We start from the raw sequence: 15,496 nt of genomic DNA on the forward strand, positions 1-15,496 counted from the left end.
AATGAAATAAACACTTAAAATGTAAACATTTTTAACTGTTAAAATGCCTCTTAGCTCTTTGGCTAGTGTAGTGACTGACTACTTAAATAGACACACAGTAGTAAAAATAACTTCAAAAGAACAATTGCACATTAGCTTGAACTACTGAGTGAACTGACTGAATGTAAACGACAGTTACGGGGAACAAACAATAACAAAAATAAAACTGCCAGCAACAGCAACAAATAAATAAAAATACTGTTTTCAAGTAACAAATACTTCTGTACAGTAAAGTCAAAGTGCAACATCAGTTATAGTTACTGTTAATAGATAATTGCTATAATTTAAATTACTAATATTTCTTTTTTTCAAGTTTGAGATTCTTATGCAAAAACAAAAGCCTGTCGACATTCTCTGGAGCAAGGCGAGAGCGGCATGCACTGACAATGTCCCCTGCAGTGGAGAAAACTCTTTCGCTTGGAACAGAGGTTCCTGGGACACAGAAGTGCCTTTGAGCAACTTTTGCCAAATAGGGGAACTTGCCTTCTTCCTTCTCTCACCATTTAAAAGGAGTGCCATCCACATCGAGACAGTCCATTGAAATATACAGAGTGACTTCCTCCTCAACTTGCAAGTGACGGGGGCTGACCTGTGCCTGTTGTGTTATATTTTCCTCTCCTTCCGTATTGTAGTCCACGGGGAAACCAAAATGTTGCCACACCGCAGATTTAAAAGAAGCCAGTGTTTCCTCAAAATTCGGTCCCTCCACTCCTCCGCTCGCCATAGCTTTTTCTGTTTTCCCTCGTTTCACTTTCACTTCGCTCGTAAGTGAGAGAGGGCGTTACTCGGCTCTTATTACACAGGTGCTTGACAGCGATTGGACATTTACTCGCGGGGCGGGAATTTCTTCACAGCTGCGCTTCACTGTGGTTCTGTGTACACAGAGCTCGAACAATTCATTCCACACGCGTTCGGAATAAATTAATTTCAAAACCGAAAAGGCGCGGTTCATAAAGGATAACGGCGTATTGAACTGTACAGGGCGAACCGTACGGTACGTCATTGAACCGCAAACCGTTGCACTGCTAGTAGTTAGGAACTCCGTTACCTCATTGTAAGAGTATGTTACTCAGCAAAGTAACTGACATTACTTTTCATGTTCTACACCAGGGGTCCCCATCTGCCGGCGCATTTGTTACCGGGCCGCACAGAAATAATAATTTAATAACGACCGCATTCTGGCCGAATTAACCCTGTGCCCCTGTTTAACACACCAATATCTCTGTCTACTCTAGATATAATACTACGGGATAGATTACAATGTTGTCATAGATGTCCATTGATTGGACTGCTTGCAGTACATCTTGTTTGTGTATATAATATATCTATGTACGCTTGTCCTCGATAATAATGTATTACTAGGCCGCGGGCGCAGCACATTTGTTCCCGGAAATAATTAGTCCCCACACGAGCGAAGGTAAAGGAAAACGGACATCTTTGGAGATATTTTTACAGCGAAAAGGATATTTTTATGGCGAAAAGGGCACCTGACGAGCCTACAACCTCGAAGACCCACGAACTGAGGAGTGGATTCGTGACCTGTTTGTGAATAAACAGAGAGCTCGCAAATGACGGCGACCTTATTAAACGTACATTTGAGACAACTCTACTGAGGTTCTGGATTAAAGTCATTCTGAAATATCCTGACATCGCGACAGGAGCATTGAAAACCTTGCTACAATTTCCAACATCGTATCTTTGTGAAGCGGGCTTCTTAATTAATGTTTAACGACAAGGCGAAGTCGTTAATGGTGAGCGCGGTGTGCAGCTGTTGTGTGCATCTTACATGGCAGGATGAATCTGAGGAGAACTTTTCTACAAGTCCTTCCATGATCAAACGTAAGTTAATATTCCTTTCTTTCAAGAAAGTTTGTAGTGTTTACTTTGGAATCGCTGTATTTGCGCATTTTGCGGCTATGTTTAACGTCACGTGCATGCGCAGAACCGCATCGTTGCAATTTTTGATGGGTTGCAAAATTTGCCACACACCGGTCCGTGACAAAAAAGACCCAAATAACACTGGTCCGTGGTGCAAAAAAGGTTGGGGACCCCTGTTCTACACGTTATTACATCAAACATTCAATAACATCTTTCACATCAAATGATCGAACTGATTTTTCCATTTAAAAAAAATTAAATGATAAAATTAATGAATATTATTATAATTAATTAATAATTATATAATTATTAAATTATTAAAAATTATTTTTAAAATTTCACCTATATAAGTGTAGCAGTGTACAAACTTTCAAATTCTGTGAGAAAAAGGCGTTTTTGTTTTTCCTCTTGTACTGAACCCGCACCAAACCATACCCAGGTACGTACTGAACCGTGACTTGCATGTATCATCACACCCCTGATATATATGGCGGAAAACACTGAGGTGACTTGAAGTTCTGCACTGAGACCCTCAATTTGGCCGAATTTCAAAATTGTCATATACTGGTTCTTCTTTAAAAAAAATTGCATATTGTGATAAAGTTCATTATTTTCTGTAATGTACTGATAAACATTAGACTTTCATATATTTTAGATTCATTACACTCAACTGAAGTAGTTCAAGCCTTTCATTGTTTTAATATTGATGATTTTGGCAAAAAAAAAAGTCAAGAAAAACCAAAAATCCCTATCTAAAAAAATTATATCATGAAAAGGTACTATAAAGAAGCTACGAACCTAATCAGCTGAATCAATGAATTAACTCAAAACTCCTGCGAAAGATTCCTGAGGCTTTTAAAAACTCCCAGCCTGGTTCATTACTCAAAACCGCAATCATGGGCGAGACTGCCGACCTGACTGCTGTCCAGAAGGCCATCATTGACACCCTGAAGCAAGAGACTAAGACACAGAATGAAATTTCTGAGCGAATAGGCTGTTCCTAGAGTGCTGTATCAAGGCACCTCTGTAGGAAGGAAAAAGTGTGGCAGGAAACGCTGCACAACCAGAAGAGGTGACCGCACCCTGAGAAAGATTCCAGACTTTGGGGGACCTGCAGAAACAGTGGACTGAGTCTGGAGTAGAAACATCCAGAGCCACCGTGCCCAGGCGTGTGCTGGAAATGGGCTACAGGTGCTGCGTTCCCCTGGTCAAGCCACTTTTGAACCTGAAACAGCGGCAGAGGGCTTCAGAGAAGAAGCACTGGACTGTTGCTCAGTGGTCCAAAGTACTTTTTTCAGATGAAAGCAAATTTTGCATGTCATTTGGAAATCAAGGTGCCAGAGTTTGGAGGAAGTCTGGGGAGAAGGAAATGCCAAAATGCCTGAAGTCCAGTGTCAAGTACCCACAGTCAGTGATGGTCTGGGGTGCCATGTCAGCTGCTGGTGTTGGTCTATTGTGTTTTATCAAGGGCAGGGTCAATGCAGCTAGCTATCAGGAGATTTTGTAGCACTTCATGCTTCCATCGATTTCATTTTTCAGCATGACCTGGCACCCACAGTGCCAAAACCACTGGTAAATGGTTTACTGACCATGGCATTACTGTGCTCAATTGGCCTGCCAACTCTCCTGACCTGAACCCCATAGAGAATCTGTGTGATATTGTGAAGAGGAAGTTGAGAGACACCAGACCCAACAGTGTGGGTGAGCTTAAGGCCGCTATCGAAGCACCCTGTGCCTCCATAACACCTCAGCAGTGCCACAGACCTATTGCCTCCATGCCACGCCGCATTGAAGCAGTCATTTCTGCAAAAGGATTCCCGACAAAGTATTGCGTGCGTAGCTGATATAATTAATTGAAGGTTGACTTTTTTTGTATTAAAAAACACTTTTTTTTTTGTATTTGTCGGATGAAATATGGTTCACGGACAGCCAAGCCGGGGCAGGAGGCTGCGACAGTGGCAGCAGCTGGTGAGGTTTGCGCCACCTGGAGTGCTGGCCAGCTACAGCGCCAGCAGTCAGCCAGGTGGACCACCAAGAGCCGAAGCAACAGGCCAGTACCCTGGCATCAGCTAGCCCTGTATAGCAGCCGGAGCAAAAGGCAGGAACCGCGACATCAGCTTGCTTACAGGAAGATTCAGAAGGAGAGAAGCGCGCACTGAGTGGAGAAGAATTTGGGATATCCAGCGACAGGTCAGGGATGGGATGCACAACTGTTTGGACAGCGCCTCAGTTCAGTTGTCATAACATTTATACCATGGATATTATCTGAAATTGAGGCTTGTAAGTCCCACAACATGGCAAGTGGGCATTTGCGTGTTTTTTTTTTTTTTTTCAGTACCATTTTCTACGTATGTTCCGGGACCTGTGCCCATCTCATCATCCCTGCACTGTCATATGTACTTAGCAATTCTGGCACCTTATGATTTACAAATTAAGCACTGAGTACACATACTCACAGTATTAATACAAGCAAGTACATGTTTCAAGTGCAAGTACAAACAGGTACACATAAATCTTACATATTGCTCCTTTAACCGGTGAGCTGCCGGTGATTGATGTGACCTCAAGTTTTGGACCCACAGACAATAATTTGTTATGGTAGAAATTAGGGATGTACGCAATTAGTTGTTTAACCGCCTACTCCTAATTTTTTACTAGTCTGCTAAACGCGGCATCATGCATCTTTCAGACATACGCTGAACTCCGGTTAAGTACCAGGATTTAAATGGGTAGCCCATATCTCTGAAAGCAATTCCCCTGATTAACTAACATGGAGATGACAGTGACATTAACTGGCATTATATCTTACTGTGTTTGTGGTTTGAGCTACTAAAAATTTATGCTGAGCTTTTCTTTTGGACTTGCAGTTTAGCTCTGGGTGCTTCTCAACAAGCCTGGTTAGACTTGAGGATTCATACCAATTCTCGTCGCTGGAGATTGCCAGGACTGCAGTGTCTTTCCAAGTCTGAACCCTGAACTCAATCGCTGCTTTTCACAAAGCTATCCGACTCCCTTGATGGGACAGTGTTTTACCAGCAATAAGAATGTTTTGAATATTACTTTAAAACAATGTGATATAGTCCCCATGCCAGGTTTTTGGTAAGGGTTTCTCTTAATTTTTTTTTGTTTTTAAATGCTTGGCTGTGAAATCAACCCATACGTTAGATTTTCTGCTTTGTGTTCACTTAGGTCTACTAAAAACCAGTGGCGGAATGGTACGAAGTACTTTGTTACTGTACTTAAGTACATTTTATTCTGTCTGTACTTCGCTACATTTTATTTATTATTTACATTTTAATTTTCAAATTGTCACCTGCATTGCACGTTACTTCCGTTTTTTTTTTGTTTTTTCCCCCTTACATTTTGAATTGATAGTTTCGTTTTCATGCCTCCGGCACAATCGATGAGCCCAGTGCAACTATACCGTAACTGAGCACTACAGGCAACAAGACGAGTACAAGTAAGATTAGGCAGGAGAACAAGATATTGACCAATAAATAAATTTAAAAAAAAAAACACCACACACTTGTACAGTAGGTGGCGAAATGCACCTGATAGTTGCTTGCAATCCGGCATTAAGTTTAGGAGTTTTTGAGCTTCTGTTTACATTGCAGTCAATTTTATAGCATTTTTTTTTTTTTTTTTTTTTAATTCTGCAATTTTAAATAAAATTTTTCTTTGAATTTTGACTTTGATATCTGTATGTACTGTAAATAATGTATATAATACTGTATAGTACATTTTTGTATTGGGAGAAAATTTTAAATCAATTGCTTTTGGACTTGACAATTTTTTTCTTAGATGCTTGTACTTTTATTTAAAAAAAAAAAAAAAAAAAAGAGTACAGTGGTACCTCTACATATGAAGTTAGTTCATTCCAGGACCTTGTTTGTATGTCAAAATGGTCACATGTTGAGCAGGATTTCGCCATAAGAATACATTACAATTCCATTAGTTGGTTCCACAGCCCCCAAAAAACTACACTAAATCCTTAATAGATACTGCTGGTGCTATTATAAAATACAAATGGTAATTACACATAGAAAAACAAATTATTAATAAAAATCAATGTAATTCCTGTAATATAACTAATCTGGTTCTAATGTGGCCGATGTGTATTGCATGACTGACGTGACAGAGAAAGGTGAGGTAGAGATTTTACTTCTAATGTTTTGTTGTTGGCGTCAACTGCGGCAGACAGTGGGCGTGTGCACAAGTTCTGGAATAAATGATTAAAAACCTGACGAAGCTGGCGATGTTACCACAATAATTGTCACTTGATAAAGGGCGGAAAACAATCAAGTGACTTGAAATTCCGCTCTAAGATCCCCAATTTGGCCAAATTTCAAATTTGTCCGATATGCATGTGTGGTACATCATTGGAAAGCTTAAAATCTCAACTCTCTACAGGAGGGCATTTAAAAAAATATTCAAACAGCGAAACCCTAACTGGAGGTGAGCACAAGAGCATAAATTAAAGACACCATAATTTTAACGAAATATCGCGTACTTACCTCTTTTCGATCCAAAAACTCCACATAGCATGTATCACCGAGTGTCAAGACACTGCTGTGAATGGCCACAGCCGGATTTTGGGGGGATTTTATGGGTGAAACATGGTAATATAACAAGAGTCGCGATGCAGAAATCGCAGACAACAAGGAGTGGTCGAGATTTTGTTTTTCATATATTTACCCTTTCAAAGTTTTATTTTTTCAATTTTTCTTTTTTTGGATCGATTATCATCTAACATATCAGGAAAAATGCGACAGTAACAAAAAAAAAAAAAAAATACAATTAAGCGATACTTATGAGGTAGATATCCGTGAGTTATTTACTGAAGGATTTACTTTTCTCACACACACCATATAACTGTTTGCATTACTCCAACACACGTACAATAATAATCCATCAGTGAATAGTATCATTTATCATATTTACTATAGGACTCTGTATTACTCCAAGACACCTAATATAAAATAGCACTTACAACATAGCTTAATGAAAAGAAGCAGAACAGAGAGCATAAAAGATACACAACGCCATCTTACCACAGCATACCAACGCATCATGAGCAAGATTGACCAACCAACTCTTGCAATCAGTTATCCCGGGCACTCCAGGACAAAGCAGGGCTCTCTGTCCTAAAACAAGTAGCATCTCGCCTAACCAGGATAACAAGTTGATAGCGGGTGGCTGGGACGTCAAGACCGGCGTCGGTCGCCGTGGCAACCACGTCCCAGCCACAAAGGATGACGCATGAACTTCATCGGCCCAAACCTGCAACAGAGAGATGATCCCAGGACAACACCCAGCCACGCCTGCGGCCTGACCCACTCCACCGCAGCTTTCAAAAAGAACAGAACATTTAGATAACATGGTCGTTGCTCTGGAATATTTCTATGTAGCCTTGTTTTGCTGACCCTGGATCCAGCAGGGTCTCTCCGTCGTCAGTTTTTGCCTTGTTTTTTGACCACTGTTAACGAATAAATTGTCAACCTGTGTTCAGTGAGCCTTCTTCAAACTTTTGGAAAATGGAGTCAGTACAAAGGGTTAACATGGGAGTGAACACACGGAATCTTGGCCCCCACCGGTTGGCTTGCGGGAGCGGTGCCAGCGGAACACTATTTCGTTCGGCTGGCGCTGTTTCCGCGTCTGGGCGGGGGGAATTCATTCATTACAGATGCCAATTTTTTCATTGTGATGTAATTTGTTTAAAAGATTGAAATATGCAAGTGAATAATTTTTAAAAAGTTTTTAAAAAAAAATGAAATATTAGAAATCAATTAATGATTTTAAACTAAAAATGACATTTTTAATAAGTTACCTTTTTATGGTTAGGTTGAAACAAAAGCGGTTGCGCGACGTCTGTAAACGGGGGTTTTCCAGGGTATAACGGACGAATTAAAAATATTTCGGAGGCTTAATGCACCATGAATCTGCTATGGCAGCATATAGACATATTGTTCTATCATACAGAACAGTATTTTAAAAATGTATATTAAAGAGGGGTGGAAGAGCAGAAACTGCTTTTTCAGCATTGTCTGTGTTTTCTGCCAAAGAATGTCGAACGGAGGTTGTTGGAGGACCAAGATTGTTGAAATTCTAGGGCCGGATTGTTGAGCCACTTCACGGATGCGCACTGCACGCTCTGATTTTTCTATCATTTCCATCTTCATTTCAATGGGAAGCGTCACATTTTTCCTTTTTCCACCACCTGCACTAACCTTCTTGGAACCAGTCTTGCTTTCTCTCACAAGAAAATCCGCCGTGCACACATCTTACGGGAAAACAAACTGTGGCTCTGTCATAAATTGTGTTTCCAGCATGTCGTCGGATGCAGAAACAAATGGCGAGTCAAATTTTATGTCGGGTGTCGAAGCGATCGTATGTTGATGTACCACTGTATTTCATCCACCACTGCTAAAAACTGCAGGTTGTACTTACATTTATTTTTCCACCATTGTAGCCTCACCATACAAATTTTGCAAACTTTTGAAAATGTGTGGTTGTAGTCAACCTATAAAAGCAAGAAATTCAGCTTTTAATTGTATCTGAAATGTTACTACCATAATTTTCAGACTATAAGCCGCTACTTCTTCTCTTTTTTCATTTTGATTACTGTGGCTTATAGTCCAGTGCACCTTATTTGTTGATTTTTAGGTAACTCTTTACTTGACAGTGGCGTCATAATGCCATCATAATTATGACGAGACACTATCATGGGCATTAATGAATGCTTATGACATTTTATTAAGTGTCATCCGGCAAATGAAGTCACTAACTTCATGTTCATACCTTTTACATCCATTCAAAAGTGAGATAATTTGCCAGATGACACTAAATGACATACAAGCAGAGACGTGCGGTCAGGGGAGGCAGGTGAGGCAGGTGAGGCAGAGCCTCACCTGTCATCATGACAAAAAAATAATTATAGCATCAAATTTATATTAATATTTGTCCATTGCTCTTTATGTATAACTCATTTCAAACATTTTTTATAGTCAAAATCGCTGAATTTGCCTATTTCCTGTTCAAATAAAGAAATGAAACGAGAGGTGCGGCAGCAACGAGTAAAGCCTCACCTCTGATTGCGCAATCCATTACAAACTGGGTTGATACATGGAATTGGAGCGTGCTGGTTGCCGTACATCTGCATGTCGCCATTATAATGTTTCCAGATACGTTTATTTGACCTGATTTTCCACAGTCTGGCTAATGTCTTTTTCCCTCAAAGTTTAATGTTTGTTAGCGACATATTTAGTTTTGCTGATGGGAAATAAAACCGCAGTGAAAAGGCACAGATTGCGGCAGATAGTACTCTGCTGCACTGCAAGGGGGCGTACGAAAAGACTGGCTATGTGGCTGTCCTTCGAAAAATCGCCTTTGCTGCTTTCCCTGCCTTTTCTTCTCAACTTGTGCCAATGTCTGGACTAACACGAGATATTGTGACATTAAAAAACTACCACGAAGCCTCAGCAAACATGAGAGCTCGACCACTCACATGCAAAGCCTGATTGCTTTAAAAACTTTTGGAAGCTCAAGGATCGATTTGGCTTTGACGAACAGCGGAAGCTCAACGGTAGCATCCTCAAGCTAAGGTAAAGAAAAGAGTTTGAAAGACCTCATTAATGCAACCTGCATCCTAGCTAAACAGGAGTTAACATTTCGTGGTAACGATGAGCGTGTAAGCTCTTCTAACGTGGCATATATGTAGAACGATTACATGGTTTTGCTGAGAAAGATGAAAGGTTAGCTAGACTTTTGGACACATCCACTGTGTTTTCTGGCTTGTCAAATAGAACACAGAACGATCTAATTGAAGCAATCCTCTCCACTGAGGCGGAGAGATTTTTTTTTTAAGTAAAGGAAAATAAGGAGGACTTTTACAAAAAGGGCGTAGGTTTGCATAGGGACGGTAGGGACATAACACTGCCAACTTTTCAGGATGCTAAAATTGTCCCCACCAACTTTTAAGCAACCTTACCTTTTTTGCATGATATAATGTTCAGTTACATAGAGAATTTAGATCTTTCAATAGTTCCATATGTTGTAAGGATAGAATTGACCCTACCATTATTAAGTGAATTATTTTCATTATGTTTATGTTTGCTAATGAAAACCAGACATTTATTGAGGAAGTTTTCAAAATGTTTCTTTAGTATTTTTTGAAAACAAAGGTTTGAATCGAACAGTGTATCATCTGAACCAATGCATGTAAAAGTTATTATCAGAAGATAAGGATTTATTTTGCATTGATCATTTTGCCTATTAATTAATTAGGTTCATATACATGAGAAATGTGGCCCTTTGCCCCCTTCATCAAATCTGTTTGGTCTAATTAATGTCCCGTGCTGTTATATCGTCCCTACGAATGTTGATACCAAACCTATGCCCTTCCAAAGTAACGCCGGTTTTTGTGGTGAAGGACAGGCGCAAGAGCACAAACAGTTTTCATTTCAATCTTATAAAAAAATTTTTTTTAAAAAAGAGCTTGGACCAAGAAAAATACAATAGAATATTTAAAAACTAAATTTTGGCCTTAAATAAAATATTCTTTGTTTTTCTTTTCACACTTTTGATTAAAGTATCAGAATTAAAAGTTTTAAAAACAACTGAATATTTCACTAAAGGTCAGAATTGAATTCTGTGGTTTTGTACACCACTCTTTTTGCGACGACCAACACATTGAGGGTGTAGAGCAAATGCATGTTATTTTCTTACTTTTACGTATCGATAATATGTACCGTGTGTGCGTGTTTTGTGAAGAATGCTGATGAGATATGAAATAACCAGTAGCCAATTGAATAAGCTACCCTTTTTGGTTTATATATTTGGAAATCTGACACTAAAGGAGTCAGTGCCTCACCAACCATGAACCTCACCGCACGTCCCTGCATACAAGCATTCATTAAAACTCATGACAGTGTCACGTCATAATTATAATGGTTTTATGACGGTCTTATGGCACCACAGTCAAATAAAGTGTTACCAAATACCAGAACTAGCAATTAATGAAACAACTGTAACAGTAGCTGAACCATTAGCACAGAGCATGAATTTTGATTATTTACATCTATAGCGCTGCAATGCATGCTAGGAGGCATGTTGGACGACAACAACGTTGAAAGCAGGTGGCAGCAGAGATTGACTGTCTCCCCCAAGGAAACAGTGATGGCCAAATGAAGCTTCATGGGGTTTGGGCTTATGATGCCGCTGTCAAAGTATTACAAGTTAATATCTTTCGGTGTAAATACGATAGAGTGAGGACAGCTGCGGCTTATATTCCAGTGGAGCTTATCTATGTACAAATGCAGTTTTCGTGTCAAATTTGGTGGGTGGTGGCTTATAGTCAGGTTCACCTAATAGTCCAAAAATTACGGTAATTTTTTTCTTAGATACTCGTACTTAATTTTTTGTACCTGTAGCCGTACTTTCACTTAAGTTAAAAAAAAAAAAAAAAAAGTGATTACTTCACCCACCACTGCTAAAAACAGAAAAACTCACTTGAAGCAAGCTTTTGTACTTGAGTTTTAGATTTTCCACAATAGCGTACCGCACGAATGCTATTTTTACACCTTGACGTTTGCCTGGCTCTGCCAAACTATTCTCCCCGTGTTTTTCAAACACTGAGAGAAATAGTCTGGGAACCATCCCATTAACGGCCTTTCGAGCAGGTACAAAATCAATCGACAAATCAGATTCGTTTACTTGCGTGACGTTTTCTTCACGAGCAACGTCACTCTTGCGCGTCGAAAGTCGTCTCTTCAACAACACAGATGGTGAACGGGAGAGCCGAGAATATGTTCCAATCCATGGTAAAATCAGTTTTAAATTACCAAAAACACATCGACACGAGTCATTGACAACAGTCTGTCTCGCGCCAGCCATGTTGAATAAACTCCGCTCTCTTCGTATGTTTACTTTCGCGCGCAAGTCCCTCGTCCTGCCCTCGCCATTTTACTTACGTCACGTCTGCCCGTTGCTGATTGGTCCACTCCGCTGTCTGTTTGCTGTGGCTTGCTCCGCCCTGGAAATTGTATCCGCGTGAATGGTGGCCAGACTCAATAGCTGGAACAGCGGTGAGTCTGGTGTACCAGGCAACCTTGACGTCGCCATCGTAACGCGGAAGTGGATCATTATAGACGCCCTCGCATACAATCCATGTTATGTTTGTTTTCTCCGGTAATCTTTCAAAAAAGAACATGCCGATCAAACACTGTTGCGATGGAACTTGTAGAAACGACTCTGGACATTACAACATATGAAGGATGTTTTCTTCACGTTTTTGAAACCAAAAATTCGGTGGAAAAAATGTGAAGAATGGATCAACTTGCGCGGACGTCCAAAACACCAGATTAACGCCAGCAAGGTAAAGGCATTCACATTTCATAGGCAGTAAACATTTTGTCGGGTGCCATTGTCCTTCAGAAGACGAAGAGGTAAGCCATTTTGATATTTTTACTTTTTAGCGTGGCGTTTTGCCATGCTGCTTTGGTCTGACAATGAATGACCTAAAAATATATATATATATCTGACTCCCACTGTTACCTTTTCTGTTGTAAAAAAACCCCCCAACTTTAGTATGGGGGGAGTGTAAATAAATTATAGAATTAGAGTTTTAATCAATGAAAAAATTAAGTATTTGTTGGCTGTCACTGAGAAGCATTTGCGATCGCTCACAAAAATAGCAATGTAAATTGCCCCCAAGAACGGTTAAAAACGTAAGATAACCAGAGGATATAATACATAAAAAAGACAGGGCATATGGTGGTAAAGAATAGATTGTTGAAATGGGAATGTCATTGTCAGTGGCCTAAATGCAATGCACACAAGACAAAGGTGTCGATAAAAAAAGCTAACTCTGGATCATATCGGCTCTTTTTCAGCACTCGACACTCAAGCCATCTCTTTAACTGAACGTTTGTATGTTCTTCCACATTTTTAACAAGTGAATTTGGCACCAGGAACATCATTATCAGACATAATTGGTAAGTTTAGCTCTGTAAACATCTCATTCTTACACTATTTCCGTTTATATACTATTGGGGACAAACGGGAGGTTGACCCGCCTAGCAACAATTGCTAACGTCATGAATATTAATGAGGAAAAGTGATGTGTTCTTTGCTGTACGCCATTGTTTTTCCTAATATATGTTATTAGAAACACAAAATATTGCTATTGATGTAAAAAATCTATCATTTTAGTACATTTTGACCTACGGAGGGCTTCATGTTTTATGCGCGCAATGGACGCTCGTGATGACGTAGTTTGTCACCGTCGCTAGACTAACACTACCGGTGTTCTGCAGTTCCTACGCGGCAAGACGTCCAATACATGTGCACATTGGTTAAAAGGCGCAAGTACTTACTATGTGTTTTTATCGAGTCTTTTATTAACTTTTCATTGCCTCAAAATACTTTTGGCATGTGTCTCCCTCTCATACATTTGTGTTGCCTTTAAAGCAGATTGTTAATCTGTTGACCACATTAGTCACGTAGCGTATTTAAACCACCCCTTATTTGATCTTACTACATTTAAGTATTTTCTTAAGGCATCTTTAGTATGTTCTGTCTGTATGCATCTAAACAAAACAAGCTGAAAGCACATGGTTGTACTTTGGATGTCGAATTCGCCTCTTGTTGCACGATTTCAATTACAAATTCTTTGGAAGTAATATCTTCATTTATTTTGCTTGCAATGAAAAAACACACACACACACACAAAAAAAAAAAGATCATTGTCATTTTACACAAAACTCCAGAAAGGGGCCAGACAAAAGTATAGGCACCCTTTGAAAAATCATGTGATGCTTCTCTAATTTGTAATGAACATCCCCTGTTAGTTACCTGTGGCACATAACAGGTGGTGGCAATAACTAAATCGCACTTGCAGCCAGTTAAAATGGATTAAAGTTGACTCAACCTCTACCCTGTGTCCTCGTGTGTACCACATTGAGCATGGAGAAAAGAAAAGACCAAAGAACTGTCTGAGAGCTTGAGAAGCAAAGTTGTGAGGAGGCACGGGCAATCTCAAGGCTACAAGTCCATCTCCAAAGACCTGAATGTTCCTGTGTCTACCGTGTGCTGTGTCATCAATAAGTTCAAAGCCCATGGCACTGTGGCGAACCTCCCTAGATGTGGACGGAAAAGCAAAATGAATGAAAGATTTCAACGAAAGATTGTGCGGATGGTGGACAAAGAACCTCGACTAACATCCAAACAAGTTCAAGCTGTCCCGCAGTCCGAGAGTACAACAGTATCAACCCGTACTGTCTGTCGGCGTCTGAAAAGGGATTCTATGGTAGGACACCCAGGAAGACCCCACTTCTGACCCAGACATAAAAAAAGCCAGGCCAAAACGTACCTGAGAAACCCAAAAACGTTTTGGAAGAATGTTCTCTGGTCAGATGAGATAAAAGTAGAGCTTTTTGGGAAAAGGCATCAACATAGTTTCCAGGGGGAAAAATGAGGCCTTCAAAGAAAAGAATGCGGTCCCCACAGTCAAACATGGCGGAGGTTCCCTGAGGTTTTGGGGTTGCTTTACTGCCTCTGGCACTGGACTGCTTGACCGTGTGCATTGCATTATGAAGTCTAAAGACTACCAACAAATTTTGCAGCATAATGTAGGGCCCAGTGTGAGAAAGCTGGGTCTCCCTCAGAGGTCATGGGTCTTCCAGCAGGACCGTGAACCAAAACACACTTCAAACTAGAAAATGGTTTGAGAGAAAGCACTGGAGACTTCTACTGTAGGTGGCCAGCAATGAGTCCAGACCTGAAACCCATAGAACACCTGTGGAAAGATCTGAAAATGGCAGTTTGGAGAAGGCACCCTTCAAATCCCAGAGACCTGGAGCAGTTGGCCAAAGAAGAATGGCCTAAAATTCCAGCAGAGCATTGTAAGAAACTCATTCATGAATACCGGAAGCGGTTGTTGCAGTTATTTTGTCTAAAGGTTGTGCTTACAAAGTATTAGGCTGATGGTGCCAATACTTTTGTCCGGCCCATTTTTGGAGTTTTGTGTAAATGATCATTTTATGTTTTCATTTTCTTTTGTGTTTTTTCACTGCAAACAATATAAATGAAGATATTACTACCAAAGCATTTGTAATTTCAATCATTTTCTATGAGAAATTGAGCATTATCCGACAAATTGCAGGGGTGCCAATACTTTTGGTCAGTACAGTATGTCTGTGGTTAGCGGGTACTTGTAGTACAAGCACACCCGAGGACAGGTGCTAGTTCAAGTACACGCAAGTAGGGGTTCTTGCCGTAGAAGTGTTTATTCTTAAATATAATCTGCGACTGGAAAGGAGATCACTTTTTTCGTACATTTGGGAGTGTGTTGCAGAAAAAAAAAAAGTTGTGAAGCCACCAAGGTACATGATACACCGACTCGACTGTATTTCTGATCCTTTCATTGCATTTTACAAGTTTCAACATAATTCTTCTGAAGCCAGAGACAAAAAAAAAAAAACTGATAAAAAGCCATGCATATGTTGACAGTCTGATCGTTTTGGCAGGCTATTGTACCACTTTATCAGAGTTGTCCTGGGGTCTGCGAGTCCGGTCCTTGAGA

The 15,496-nt window shown here is 40.1% G+C and overlaps 1 protein-coding gene across 2 annotated transcripts in view; it reads left to right on the plus strand.

Moving 5' to 3' along the window:
* Positions 1 to 8,675, plus strand: part of ccdc142 (coiled-coil domain containing 142) — a 63,047-nt gene extending 54,372 nt beyond the window's left edge. For both annotated transcript variants that reach the window (XM_057849993.1, XM_057849992.1), the window contains one exon: positions 4,785 to 8,675. In XM_057849993.1, the coding sequence (XP_057705976.1) occupies positions 4,785 to 4,893 (109 nt within the window). In that variant the 3' untranslated portion in view covers positions 4,894 to 8,675. The remainder of the gene's footprint in view (positions 1 to 4,784) is intronic.
* Positions 8,676 to 15,496: the final 6,821 nt, after the last annotated feature.

This window comes from Corythoichthys intestinalis, chromosome 11 (assembly GCF_030265065.1).
Source record: "Corythoichthys intestinalis isolate RoL2023-P3 chromosome 11, ASM3026506v1, whole genome shotgun sequence".
Lineage (NCBI taxonomy): Eukaryota > Metazoa > Chordata > Actinopteri > Syngnathiformes > Syngnathidae > Corythoichthys > Corythoichthys intestinalis.